The sequence below is a fragment of the Ambystoma mexicanum genome, chromosome 2p, assembly GCF_040938575.1.
Source record: "Ambystoma mexicanum isolate Mex_15411 chromosome 2p, UKY_AmexF1_1, whole genome shotgun sequence".
Lineage (NCBI taxonomy): Eukaryota > Metazoa > Chordata > Amphibia > Caudata > Ambystomatidae > Ambystoma > Ambystoma mexicanum.
The window spans coordinates 380,098,368-380,113,641 of NC_090923.1; the positions used below are offsets into that span (position 1 = coordinate 380,098,368).

The window sequence follows — 15,274 nt, forward strand, 5'->3', positions numbered from 1 at the left end:
GACCCTAGAATACCTTGTGAGGAGGGGCATATATAATGGGTAAATGTACACTTTGTCACAAGCAATAACACCAACCCTTCAGACTTGGAGTGAGTCAGTGCAGCAGGGATTCTATGCATCCAATTCTAATGATTAAGCACTAGAGCAGGGCTTCTATGCGCTAAGGGATGTCATTACAGATTTAGTGGGATTGGTTCAGAATGACCTGTCTATTATTAGAAGGGACCAAGAAGCAGCAGTAAGTCTTTCTGTTGCAACAGACTTTCTGGACACTCTGAACATGGGGGCTTTCCAGACTGGAATGTGATTTCATGGCTAGAACAGATAACTTGTCCATGGTTGCAATACGCCAGGTAATGTCTGGTTCTACATTCCTTTTGCTCAGCGTGCTTAAAAGAAGTCATGTGAAATCATCTGACGGGGTACCTGAAGTGTCCAATTGGATTTTGCATGGTGTTGTAAATACAGCCATTGCAGGGGAAATGTGCACTATATTGATAACACTTAGGTTAGGGAAGACGGTGTCGTGCCATACTCCCACACATGTACTTCAACTCCTGAATCAACCCTGTACTCGTTATGTGACTGCAAGGGTTCTACGTGAATAGAGTATGCACAAGCTGTGCAAGTGAATTCTTGTGAGAACAGCACTGAATGCACACTCCATGTTACATCTATTGCAATTTTCCAGAGTGAGGTACGCAGTTTATGAAATGCTTCCTTATCTTGTGCACGTTGAAGTGCCAAAATGTTTTGGGTTTATTCTCAATCCACCTATGCAATCACAATTCAAATTCCTCTCCTAGCCAAACCTCAATTTAAAGCCATCACATTTCCAAAATGGAGCCTGTATTTGGTACGTTTGCAGAGCATTTCCATAAAAGTGTGCAGCAGTGAGGAATCTTATCTTGAAGCATACTCCAAAGCCGATAAGCAGATTGCATCTCTCCTGGCCAGTCAGGATACAATGCAACGGGCGATTCAAGCTGACAGTTCCAGGTTAACAGGCATAAATTCAGCTTTCACTACAGTCACTGTGCTTGCTACTAAAGCGCTAAAAAGGGGCCAGGGAGCATTCAAGCATTCAACGCACTTATCAGAACATTGACATTTTCACCAACCAGTTGGCTGCTTATGATACTTGGAATTTTAGTCCTGTGCTGTTCTAAACACGGAATCATTTGTGACCACAGTATCCAGCGCTTAGAAGCTAATTGAATTTTTCAAAGCTCAACTGTGTAGACATCTTGGCTTTGAGCAGTGTTCTCAATTTGAACATTTAATTTTTTCGTTAATTAGGGACAAATCAACGGTTAGAGCCATTGCCAGATGTGTGGTGTGTTCGATGAGCTACTTCTCGCCAGAAACTTGGGGGTCAGAATCACACCCAACACAGTTGCGTCTTGGCTCTCTCTAAACCTCTATTCCACACACGACTCTGTGCTTGGACAAAGATTTTACCCCCTTGAGTGTTTGTGACTTTATAGGCATCCCACCAACTACTGAGACTCGTCATGGTAACGTGTCTAGGGACCACAAACATCCCACAGGATGAAAACAAAGAATATGTGCCAATGGCTCCATAAGCACCATTGCAAAACAATGCAAAACAGATGATCACAGAATCTAACCTCTCTAACCGTGCAACCTATGAAGCAAACGGTTTTGCCCGGTTTCAATAATGCATGGGGTGACCCCTTAAGGCTCCCTATCGAATGCAGAAGAGGAGGATAAGCTATCCCACAGGCTTGCAGAAATATGGAACTCAAATTCTCTGTTTTTTTGGCACACCTCAAGTGAAGATTGGCAGCTAATCCGGAGTTCAGAGAACCTGAGATACTGCTGAATCTGCCTATATTTGAACCACAATCTGCTTCCAATTAAATTAAACCACATTTTACCTCAAGGCCCAAGTGTAAGCACATGTCGCACTTACACACTGAAGGATTTGTCTTTACACATCCAGTTATCGAAAAAGGGACTCATATTTTTTTACCTTAATGACCACCAGTTTAAACTTTGGATGATCTACCCATGCACTCATAAGATCACGGAGTCCATGGTTCACTGTACCAGAAAACTAAAAGACACTTTGTGCTGGATTCGTATTAGAAATGGGTTTTCCAAAACTACGCCTTTATATATTGAGGCCATGACCAGTGGTATGATTTAACCTGAATGCTTATTAAAATGCATTTATTCATTTATGTGTTTTTTAGCACCTAGATTTTTTTATTCTAGGCGCTTATGTACACACACTGCAAACCATTGACATCATTGTTTATGCAGTTATCTATGAAACAAATTGATCAAAATGTTCATGCTTTATTTTTACCAGCAATATAGGCAGCTTACATGCAGAATATAGCTCTTAAAGTGTGAATAGGGGTTTCGAGTTGCAACGGCACCAATCTTGTTTTTACCCTTAGTGATTTTTTTTTTTTGACAGAATGAACACTTCCAGGTCAATTTCAGCTGTCTTGAGGGGGCTGACATGACAACTGCCCTTGTGGTAATGACCTCATCAATTTAAAGCAATGGGTTTAAGACAGCTGTAACAGACTGCACAATGTGCATAAGGGGCATGTTATACGGTGGTGTATAATAATTGCCATCAGAACAACGCATTAGAATGAACATGGCTCATGTTGAATTAGCAAAGTTATGTACATAAAGTGAGCGATCTGAAAAACAAACGGCACACACGTCAGCAAAGAAAGCTGGCTTCCATCAAGGCAGAGAAACTGCTGCAGGAGCAGAGTTGAAAAGGTGAAGACATCAGTTTCCAAAGTTTAAAAGTTATTTCTTTGCTTGCTACATAAAGGAAGGAAGTGGTATGCAAGCTGCTTCCTGAGTAGGGTGGAAGACGATAGTAGGCCTGTTCTTTTTAATAGAATTTTTCTCAGACCACAGACATTGGGTTTCGACAGTATAAGAGATTTCTAACTGCCCCCTTTTAGCTACGGAATGCAAAATGTGAAGTTGCAGAAATCCAACGTAGAGTAGGCCTCCTAAACAACTGAACAGTAGATGCCAAATTCTAAAACTTCCCTGTGTAACAGGTCTTCCCAGACCGCTTAAATTGAGAATTGAAGAAACAAAGATCTTAACACTGATACAGAGGGAAACATGTGACCTAATGACTTTCAATAACGGACATTAAGATGTTCCAACTCATCGGCAACCATTTCTGGTCCCAAATTAATTATATATAGGCCAGGTCAAGAGTCACACAGACACGATGTCAGCAGTTTCATTTGGCAGGCAGGAGCCACTTGGAGGGATGGGGAGAGGAGACAGCAGAGCAGTGGAGTGGGGCTCATGGAGAAGAAGCCATTCGTCTTGAAGTCGTTATTTCTTTCCAATGTGAGAACAATGGCTCTTGCTGCAGCAATGTTTTAGACTGGTCATGGACTACGGGGAAACATGTTGTTTCCCGCATTTAAACCAGGATTAATTTTCCATTATTTTTACTCAACATGTGCATCACTTATGTGATCTTTTTTTTGTTAGGAGTGATAGTTTGTTATGGTTTGTTACAATATCTTCGCTATTCTTGCTGCTCACCTCATAAAAGTACATGCTTTTAGGACTAATGGGTTACATTAAAATACATTATAACTAAGCCCAGTGTCATTTTTATTTGTGCAATGACTCAGAGCTGTCATCTCTAAAAGGTGTTTTCAGACTCAATAAAATACTGTGGCTGAGTTTTATCATGCCAAAGGCACAGCAAACTAGGCTACAAGATGCATAGAGCCAGCAGTGTGCTTGGCTTGCTTTAGGTATGTATGACTGATGTCCATGAGTCATTAGACACAGTTTGTCACAAAGTGGAGACCCAGGACTTCTGGTCGCTCCTTTATAAATGAATCAAGACCGCAGGTAAGAGGAATCCCTATAGCAATTACTCTATCAGCACTAATAAAAAAAGGAGGCACACACCTCCAAATCTGGTGGGGAATAGGACAGCATTCCCGAAAGTCAGTGGTGTCATTTCAAGGCGAGGTAATAAAAGACGCAAGAGAGCAAACTTGTGTTGAGAAAATGAAAAGGGCCACAGAAGATGAGCATCCGCTGCAAGACGTAGGTTGGCCAAGCCAAGAGTGGCAACTAGCAAAAGAGAGTTGGCTAAGCGAGTGGATTCTGAGCTTAGAAGAAGCCAGGTTAAAATGACAGGCTAGCTAGGGAGGTCAGCTGAGGGCCAAGGCCCAGAGACGTGCAGGGGGCACAACACACTAGATCAATTAAGCAGCAAGAGTAAAGCCAGCTTTGGATGTTAGTGAAAGTTGAAAGGTCACCAGAACAAAAAAAGAAGCATTGCTAACCTTGCAAAGCCAGGTGGGGGCACGGAAAAGTTCCTGGCAATGATATCAACTGAGAAATCCCTAGGGCAAGAAAAGTGCCAAACAGAACTTAACCAGTTATCTATTGTATGGTAATGGCCTTATCCAAAGATCCAGGACTAGGATATAAAACAATCCACAACCAGGACAAAGATCATAAGCCATAATGAAAACTATGTTATTGGAACTGTGCTAGGGGAGAATAAAATGCCCGAGACTTAGATTGACTTAAATAACACCATCATGGGTAGACACTTCAGTGTTTTTGTTGAAGCTCGACTAGCGATAGGAATCTGGACCTCCAGTGCTTTAGACTGGGCCCTAACACAAACATTACATTAATTCACCTTCCTTCTACTGTTTTCTATAGATTTCAATTGCATACTCTTCCTGTATGCCATCAAAGAACCCCACCAAAACACAGTCCAAACGGTGAGAATCCCTGACCAGAGAGACAACATCCCAATACCCATCTGGGAGGACCCTTGGGGTGTACCGCCATCCATTCTGGAATATTTGGATAATAAAAAAAGACAACAGCCAAGTAGGTTCTTTATATGTATGCCTTTCATTTGTTTCCAGAATCTAAAAATATAACTTGTTAAGATCACCACAATGCTCATCTTCATGCTCTGTTCCTCCAAACATGTGACATAATGCTGGAGAAAAGTAATGCACAAAAGGCAACATCATTTTTAAATCTCTACTTTGTGAATATATGAAATCTTGCTTTTTCATGGTCATCCCAAACTATTAGACCGAACTAAAATGTGAAATGTTAGTTGTATGTAGTGAATTCCCCCTGACAAGAGGGGGCAGTGGGCGTAAATACAAGATCCTGAGAGATACTAAAAAGGTGACCGTGTAGAAAAATGCAGTACTGTGAAGCTTTCAAAACATTGTGATAAAGAAGTCTGCTGATCGCTCAAACGATAAAGATGGGTCCTGGGCTACCTTTAAGCCTATCAAAATTATTTTTTCCAAACAAAATATTTTAACACTACTCTATATTGTACGTCATAAATGTATCAAGAACAGATCTGCCCTAACGTGTTTTCTGAGACTCCAAAACTCTTATTTATATTTAACCGTTACGCTATGTTACAAAAAGAAAATATATCATTTAAAAAAAGAAGTTGCTTGAATACCACAAAATGTACTTACATATCATCATGTCTTCTACTAAGTTCAACTTCTTGGGATAAGTATGACGTCATTTTCTAATTGTTCGGCCTCCTTCCCAAATTAAAGGAACTACATAAAAGCAAACAGTTTTTAATAACACACCTTTATGACAAGATTAAAAAGAGGATTGTCATACGATAGTTGTCGGAGGAACAATTATATTCCAGATAAAACAGTGAACTTTATGTTAGTTGAAAAGTTGCTTTAAGTCACTGCACATGCACCTTCTGCTTTGACTGAAAAATGTTCCCTCTTTTTACGCTTTGTGAAACAGTATTTGTGAAACATCAAGGTGATTGAATAGATTATTAACAAGCAAAATGAAGGAATAAAACAAGACGCCGACGGGGACATAGATTTCATCAAAATATATTGGAATTTTATAACAAACACTTTCACATGCAAACTTCTTCACTTAAGATTGAAATACTTCTGAACATTTCGAGAAAAGAATAAGGATGATGAACCTTGGAGAACCATACAAGCTGTTAAAAGGAGTCCAGAGATTCAAGTAACTCTCTTCCCGACCTGGTCGCTGAAACATAACTTTCTCAAACTTAGATAATATCAGCACATCATTCACCCAATTCTCAACTTGTGGTTTTTTCCTCGTCTTCCACACTCTCAGTATCTGTTTTGCTTCTATCACTAACACTGTCAATCCATTGACTAGATTGCCGAGCAATTTCACATCGCCACTGACTGGATAACAATAGAACTTAAAGAGGCACCCTGGGAAAGCTCATTGATAATATTGTGTCTAATCTGTCTAGCACATACCTCCAAAACTCAGATTATCTAGAACAGTTCCATAGCATATGAATAAGTGTGCCCCTCGCCCTTCCACATCCCCAGCATACATCGTCAATCAGACCCAGACTACACCTGCGTACTGGCGTCCAATACAGACGCCCTAGGTTCAACTTACTTTTATAACCTGCATGCCACATTTGTCCCCATTCGCCATCTGTAATTCTACATCCCAGTTCTTCCTCTCATCTCGTCATTAACTTTCTCCAAGATTCAGCAACAGCCCGACACACCAGCATTAGATTTAAGTAAGTGGATACCATACGTGGTGAAATAGAAAAAAATAGCACAATCTGCTGGTTCCCTCTCTAATGGCATGGATAACATACATAGTCTCTGCATTAGGAGGGATTGAAGTTCTCTAAACCTACTTCTCTCCCTATTACCGAGACCAAATACCCGCTGCAATTCCTCAAACGGTAATATCTGACCATCCCGTACTACATCTACTATGCTTAAAATCCTCTTTTGAGATCCAGCTCCGCCAGTTTAGGGTCTTATTAGCAATCTTTACACCAGGATTGTACCAAATAGAGGCCTTATAGTGAAAATATAGGTATCCCTGGTCACAGCAGTAGATGGCAGCTTACCAATTGCTCCATGCAATTTCCCAATCGAATAAATGTTATTCAACTTGAATAGAGATGACCTATCTCTTTCAATCGATAGAATGGACATGAGCCAGTTTGGCTATGGTAATACATGAAGTGCTGCTTTCTTCAGTACAAATCCTCTATAATATTGTTCAAGGTCTGGATGATCAAAAACCCCTCCTTATTAATACATAGTAAGATGAATTTTGGAATATTCGTTCTTTATTTTCCACCCCATAAGAAGTTCTGGGAAATTCGGTCCATCATTCTTATTTTTTTTTTAGAAGTTTGCATAACAGAGTACATTTGGCAAGACGGACATCTTAAATCGCATTAATCTTTTCCCAGATCCCCAGGGTCAACCATTCCCACTTCCTTATGTCCCTCTTTAAAGTCTCTACTAATTTATTCATATTAAACTCCACCACCTTCTTCATATCTTTAATAAAATACATTCCCAAGTATTTCACATGAGAGTCTGAACATTTGCAAGTCCAATCAGAAAAATCCCCTCTCCTTCAAGTCATAGAAAGTGGAAGCACCTCCGTCTTGCCCCAATTGACTTTGTGGCCTTAGAGCCTACCTATCCATTAAAAAAACATTTTCAAGATTGTACTACCTCCCTCTGGGTTAGAAAGGACAACCACCATATCATCTGCATAAGAAAGCACCTTGATCTACTCGAGTCCAAATTTCAAACCCCCGATTCCTTAGTCATAGTGTATGTAAGTTACCAATGGCTCCGAAGCAATATTAAACAAAAAGGATGTTAACACATAACCTTGTCTCATCCCCTTGTAAGAACGGATGAGTCAGACAGTTCAGTATTTACCCAAATGCACTCCCCTGCTGTATTCTGAAGACAACTGACAGCCCTAAGGAAGCTATTTCCAAATCCCATCCTTTGCATCGTAACCTTTAAAAAGATCCAATTTACTCTGTCAAACGCGTTCTCTGCGTCTATGAAAACTAATGCTGTATTTGAGAGTTCATCTTGGCGTAAACTCATTAGGTCAATGATGGTTCTTAAATTATTGTATCCAAACCTACCCCTAATAAATCCTACTTGTGATTCATGATTTATATTCCCAATAAATGTTATCTATCTATTTGCCAATATTTTATCAAATATTTTCACATCTACATTTAGTAAGGATATGGGCCAGTAATTACCACATTTCTTGCGATCCCTCCCTTCCTTTGTAATCAGTGTGATGGTAGCCCCTCTCATTGATGGACATATCTCCCCCTCTTGTATAAAAAAGTAAATAATTCGCTCAATATGGGAGCCAAAAATGCACTAAATGTTTTATAGAACTCTATAGGTAGGTCATCCATTCCTGGGGATTTTCCAACCTTGTGCTGTTCAATTGCCAACAAAACATTCCCCAACCTCAATAACATTGTCCAAAGACATGCTATCTTTTGATGTCAGTTTTGTGGAATCCATAGTATCAAAACATTCCTCCAGATCAGAATGTGAAGGAAATATGTCTTCTGCATATAATGTTTCATAGAAGGTTTTAAAACTTCTACATAGCTAAACATTTGTCAACATCAAATGGCCATGTTCATCCTCAATACTCTGAATAAATGATTTTTCTGTTAATCCATTCAATTAGCCAGTAGTAGCCCACTTTTATCCCCACATTCCCAATACTTCTGTCTCATAAAAAAAGAGTCCCTGTTCCGCTATCGAATTTGTTTTTTTAGCGAAGGCGTCTTGAACTCGAGCCATCTCCAATCCATCCTTGACATTCCCAGATCGTGCATACCGCTGCTGTAGATGGGACAAGTCGGCCTCAAGTGTTTTCAATTCACCAAGCATTTTTGTCTTAAGATAGGAGATTCTATTAATCAATTCACGGCTGCTTTAAAACTGTCCCACACCATCCTGGCGCTTGCAGATCCAACATTCTCTCTAAAGAACATTTCCATAAATACCTCAGGACCAGTCACAAGATCATTCTTTCCTAAAACTCCAACTTTTAGACGCCATCTCAAGAAAGAAGATACCTCCCTATTAATATTCAGGTGAAGATCCACCAGCGCGGGGTCTGAGATTTCCCGCTCCACAATATCCACACTAAAGGTTTTGTCTATCAGAAATCAATATATAATCAATTCTAGAGAATAAATCATGTACCGAGGAGTAAAATGTATATTCCCTCAGTAGACACATGGAGGGTTATACGTCCATCCCAGAGTTAAATGTTTGAGAGGGAAAGCTCAAATTCTTTACACACTCCAAAACGTGTGTACCTGCATTTGCTAGTTGGGTCCATTTTGTAATCAAGAACACAGTTAAAGTCACCTCCTAGAATGACAGTTTCTCCATGCATTTCATGCAGTAGTCGAGTGATTCCATCAAAAAAGACCTTCCCTGATGAGCACGGGCCATAAACACATCCCAATGCGATTGTTCTCCCACTGTATTGAATATCCGGAAAAGTCATCCGGCCCTCACCATCCATTATATATATTTTTAAAACATGCCTCCTAATAATGGACCTCTGACATCCACTTTTTGTTCCCTTACTTACCCTCACCCTACAGTGTTTTGAGGCACTCGGAGCTTAAATGAGAACTCAGAGTATGCAACTAAACAGTATGTGTTTCCTTTCCCAGTGTCTGCCTTGCTAACCATCCCCTGAGCATGATGAACTGGCTGAACTAGGGAATTTTATTTTGACAGACAACCTAACCTTGGCAGTGCAAACTCACTAAATTGTCCCACTTAACAGCAGGCCACAGCTCCTTGCAACAAAAAGGTTGGCCTCTGCTGCTGAGGTGAAGGCAAATGTTGCAATAGGTAGTTAAGGGTATGTGTGTATTTGGGGTCGGGAGGTGAAATAGTTCAAGTTCTCTACTTTCTCCCTTCATGAAACATACAGAAGGCTCCTTGCTCATCCTGGCAGCATCTGGAAACCCCTTGAAGGTAAGAGGATTTCGCTAATATTTTGACTCAATGAACTGAAAAGCATTGCTGGAAAAAATGCCTATTCTGGATTTGACTGTTGAAGCAAATTAATGTGGACTTCCGCTTTTAATGTAATACTGCCTGGGTTTTGAAAGGGATGTTAAGGATTTACCTGCAGAGGCACCATCAAGTTCCTTCCAGCTTGCAGTCAGACATTTGAAGAAATAAAATGGTAGAACCCCAATATTTGATCTCGCTTTGTGTTTTAATGTGCGCATTCCACTTGTCCTGGCGGGCGTGTTACTTGCTCCCTGCCCCATGGCCACATTCACTCCTGTTGGACTTCAACTTCGGTCTATTCTAGTGTTTTATTTAAATCTTGCTTCCGATTTTAATAGTGGTTACTCAAGGGCATTTTTTATTTGAGGGGCTTTTCTCTCCATTTTTCATTTTATCTATGTGTAGATTCTCTTAACCCACTGCTCACCGACCCCAGCACCTCACCCCTCCAATGCATCAGTAATAACGGATGTTATATTTCAGGAGTGTTGGGATGAACCTCCAATGTCCCAAACACAGGAGAAAATATAAGCCAACGAAGTCCGTATAACATGAGATAGACCTACACAGAAGGCCATAAACCGAGCCAAAATACACAGCACATGGGCCTTCGATAGACACATTTCTGAGAACCTACCTGTTGGGAAAGATTTTCCCTCCATTTGTGAGCCCCCCCCAAACTTTTTGCTTTTGTTGGGCTCCCCTAACCTGACTTTTATGAGTGCAGCCCAGCCTTCAGCTGCACTGTTATGGGCTTTCGCTCACTTGTTATGGGGACATAGGGTTCTTTTGTTTTATGGCCTTAGCCACCCTCTAAGGATTTGTTGGTGTTTGTACAAGTGTGCCTAGGATGAACTGGTGGCAGAGGTTTACTTTTAAAGTATTTTTACTTTGTTTTTATGGACCATACCGCATTTGGCCCAAGACTGGCCAGTGCCGAAAATCGCTGTGCCACAGTCTTTTGTTCTGTCCTTTGGCCATTTTGTCCCTTTGCTTTCCCCCAGGTCGAGAGACCCGGGTATTCCTTATTTGAGCGTGCAGCCTCCTGTGAAAACCACATCTTGGCCATTCCCCCGTAACACCTACCCCTTTTTCTGATGGATATTCCGTCATTAGCATCCTGGAGAGGAATACCAAGTGCCCAAGTTTCCTGTAGAAGAATTATTTCATGGGTCTTCAGAAATTCAATAATGTCCGTCCTTTCTAGCTTCCCCGTAACTCCAGCTATATTCCAGGACAACATCCCCATCTCCGTAAGGCCCTCCCCCTGCCCAACCCGGCCTTCCCTGGGCTCTAGGCTATTTTGGCCGCCGCCTCCCACCTCACACTCTGCCAGCAGCATGGTGGCCAACTGTCAATCCAATTAGTCTATGGACAAGGGTGGGTCAGAACGGTTGCATGATTTTAGTCCCTGGGTAACAGCACCCCTACTTATAGTTGGTACACTATTTGTGCAAATAAAAACCCTACTGTTCTTGCTTAGGGATGTGAACAAATTTGGGGCTCTCTCTGCCTTGCCCCTATCCCCTCTCCCCTCTTTCCGGCCATGTACTGGGGCCAAATCCTTCTCTGTGGGAGGATGGGGAAAAAGTCCAACGCGATCATCCTACTATCTAGTCAGGAACCATTAGCCCTTAGCCCTCTTGTCAGGTTCAAGGTTACCATATGCCTAACAATTTGGGGATTTGAGAAGGTAACTACAATGCAGTCCCCTTCCACAGATTTCCGGTACCCATACCCATCTAGCCATTAGAATGAAGCTGGGATCAATAGGGCCCATCAAGTTGGGGCTAATCCAATGGGTTGCTTTTTTCATCAGTGATCTGGTAGATTTAAAGCCACCCTTTGGCAAACCCATTACTCCTGTTATTACCCCTACCAGTGGTGCCGCTGCAGGTGGGAGGTTTAGCTCACTGCTCTCCATTTGTGCCTCATTATCCCCAAAAGCCCTCCCTACCCCGCTTACCCCCAAGATGGGCCCATTCCTCGCCCCTCCCAGTGTCAAAGAAATACCTTCCCTTCCAGCCTTGCAATCCCATGTTTTACAAGTTAGGGTGCCCGCAGTTTCCTTTCCCCCTCAAACTCCCTCCTCCTTCCTCTCAAGGTCCTGTAACGGAATACGCTCCGGTGCTTCCTTGCAGTGACCTATCCCTTTCCAAACTTAATACCTCCACTTTCCTCTTAAGGCCTCTTACCCCGCTCTTAAAGGATTGGAGTATGTCATGATTGCCTCAATTTGTTTCTCCCATGTTTCTTGATTGGCTATATCCAGCGCCTTCTCTTTGGAGGCACCTTTGTATATAATGGCCTAAGTTTCCCATCTAGGAGCGATTCCAGCCAGGCCTTCGCCTCTTCAGTCATGGTTGACATGTTCAATTCCATGGATTCCCCTACCACACCTCTCACCCGGCTGGAACCTTTCCACTCACACCCCTCATTCTCCTACCCCCATAACCTCCCCAGTAACAACCACGTCCGCTGGGTTTTCAGGGGGCCCGACAGGAGGGTTCCCTGTAGTGGAGTTGTCAGGCCTTGATCAAGCTCTTCCTCCTCCAGACCATGCAAATTCATGTGCTCATCCAAGCTCACAGTCAGACCCCCCACTAATGCCTCTCTCGTTAAGGTCCCCAATACACTAAGCAGCTTCACAAATGGCCTTTTTTCGAAACCTGTATTCTATCTTCAATATTCCCTGCCATATTCTTTAGGTATAGGTACAGGTACAGGGAGAGTCGCAAGGTTGGCGGTTTACCCCTTGCAATCCTTACAGCAGCTTTAAAAGATTTGGTGCTTTTCATTTTTTTGCACTAGTAGCCATTTTCCCTGGACCGCCTTCATCCCCAGACTTTATGCTCACCATGTTAGCTAGGTACCAGGGTACAATGAACTAGAACCACTACAATACCACTACCAGCTACTCTGACTATTCTACAGTTGTTTACAGTATAGCACTGGACAGAATTGTTCAAACCCTATTAGTACCAAAGTTTAAGAGAGTTAAAACTTAATTAAAAATTGAAGGAACCAAAAACATTTTAAAAAACAGTTGATCAATAGTTAACACACCAATAGTAAAACATTTAAATACATAAATACTGCAAAGATGTGTGAAAAGAAAAACAATAAAATCTATGGAACAATAAAATAACTTTGAAACAAAAAGAAAAAAAAACACTCTGCTTAATCACAACTCTGACACACTAGGATTGGTCATTGCCTCCAGAGTGCCAGATTTCAATGTCCTCCGCCACACAGCCTGTGCCAAAAAGGGCACAAGACCAGAGACCAAATCCAGTGGCCTGTGTCTAGAAACCAGAGACCAAAAACAGTCCTGTCCACAGAGTTCCACAAGACCTACTCTTTTTCGAGGTCACGATTTCGATCGATTCGGGCTGGGAACGTCCACAGCATTTACTCTTAGTGACAAATTCTTACACTCTTCTGCTTCTTTGTGCCACGCTGACGAAACCGCTCCACCATGAACCACCAAAAACCACTTCTGCATCCACTTCCTCATCCGCGCCACGCTCCTAGCTGCAAAGCCGGGTTTATTGGTGGCAGTTTCTACAACTGCTGGCAGCAAGTAAAGACTAACCCTGGGAGAAAACCACCAAACACCACTTCTGCATCTACTTCCTTGTGCGTTACAGCCCCTAGGTGAACGATAGGCCCAGAGGCAGTGCAGGTGTGACTGGTCATGGAGGTGCCCGGTACCCCGAGAGACTCGGAGTAGCTTGTCAGCTAGTCAGCACCGCAGAGAGGTAAGAGAGAAAGAGAGAGAAAGAGAGAGAAAGAGAGAGAAAGAGAGAGAAAGAGAGAGAAAGAGAGAATTGGCAGCTAGTCAGCGAAGCAGAGAGGTGAGCGAGAGAGAGCAAGAGAGAGCAAGAGAGAGCAAGAGAGAGCAAGAGAGAGCAAGAGAGAGACGAAAAGGAAAGTCTTGAGCTGCTTCCAGAATTTCAGGTGGTCCGGGTCAAGTTCGAGAGGGGCAGGGAGGCCATTCCAGAGGGAAGCACCTGCAGAGGAGAGCAATCTACCCCCCTCCCCCAATCTCTGCCTGGAGAAGCGTCTGACCCTCAGTGACTTTGAGGTGGCTGAGCGAAGGGATCAAGAAGGGAGGTGTTTTGGAAGAGGGAGTTCGATGTAGTGCGGGCCCTGGCCCCAGAAAGCCTTGTGGAAGATGCAGAGGGTCTTGAACTTGATCCTTGCAGCCATCGGGAGTCAGTGGAGACATTTCAGGGCTGGAGAGATACAGTGCCTGGTCTTGAAGTCAAGGACATGTCTTGCAGCCCTGTTCTGGATTAGTTGCAGAGGGTCGAGGAAGGCAGATTGAGAAAGAGGCTGGTGCAGTAGTCCAGCCTAGAGAGAACCAGGGCTCTGGAGACAGTGCGCTTCTGGGGGAAAGTGAGAAAAGGAAGAATACCTCCAAGTAGGTGCAGCTGTAGTAGGCATTCTTGGACAGGATCGTGATGGGAGGAGAGAAGGAGAGAGCGGAGTTGAAGATGACACCAAAGTTTTTTGCCTCACAGGAAGAGGACTCAAGGGGGGTGGTCAGAGAGAGGGAAAGCGGGAGCAGGGGTCCAAATAGAAGGATCTCAGTCTTAGTGGCATTAAGGCAGAGATTGTTGGAGACTCACCAATCCTGAATCGTGGATAGACAGTAAGGAATGAGCAAGAGAGGAGAGGAGCTGAAGGAAGCCTGAAAGAGAGCCAAGTGTCATCCATATAACACTGAAAGTTAGAGAAGGTAGAGATCAGGTGGGCCAAAGGGGCCAAGTAGACATGGAAGCTTAGAGCCCTGGGGAATACCACATGTGGAGAGAGGTGGTGGAGAGAAAGGACCCAGTTGGACTTGGGAGTGTCGATCCCGGAGCAAGGAGGTCAACCACTCCAGGGCCCGATTGGTGATGCCCGGGTTCTCGCAGAGACGATTGATCAGGATAGAGTGATTGACCATGTAAAAAGCAGAGGAAATGTCAAGGAAGATGAGGACAAAAGGAAATCTTGAATCTACATTAGTGAGCAGATACTATCTGGTGTTCAGGAGAGCAGTTCTGTGGCTCTGGTTACTCTGAAGCCAGACTGATGGTCATGTAGATACCTAACAGATTCAGTGTAGAGAGTTAGCTGGGAGATGGCCAGCTTTTCCAGGGGTTTGCCCAGGAAAGGAGCGACAGATATTGGCCGATAGTTTGCAGGACACGTAGGACTGGCAGAAGGGTTTTAAGGAGAGGGTGCTTGAGAGATGGGAAGGTCCATTGGCAAAAGAGTGATTGCAGAAATCGGCCAAGGCTGGAGAGAGGGTGTCAATGGGGTCCTTGGTGGTTCTGGAGGAGCAGGGGAGCACCTGTTTGGACGACACT

At 43.0% G+C, this 15,274-nt stretch overlaps 1 protein-coding gene across 3 annotated transcripts in view; it reads right to left on the bottom strand.

Moving 5' to 3' along the window:
* The window catches only part of CEP15 (centrosomal protein 15), a 228,297-nt gene that overhangs the window by 96,844 nt on the left and 116,179 nt on the right, over window positions 1-15,274 (bottom strand). For all 3 annotated transcript variants that reach the window (XM_069643747.1, XM_069643749.1, XM_069643748.1), the window contains exon 2: window positions 5,511-5,600. In XM_069643747.1, the coding sequence (XP_069499848.1) occupies window positions 5,511-5,563 (53 nt within the window). In that variant the 5' untranslated portion in view covers window positions 5,564-5,600. The remainder of the gene's footprint in view (window positions 1-5,510; window positions 5,601-15,274) is intronic.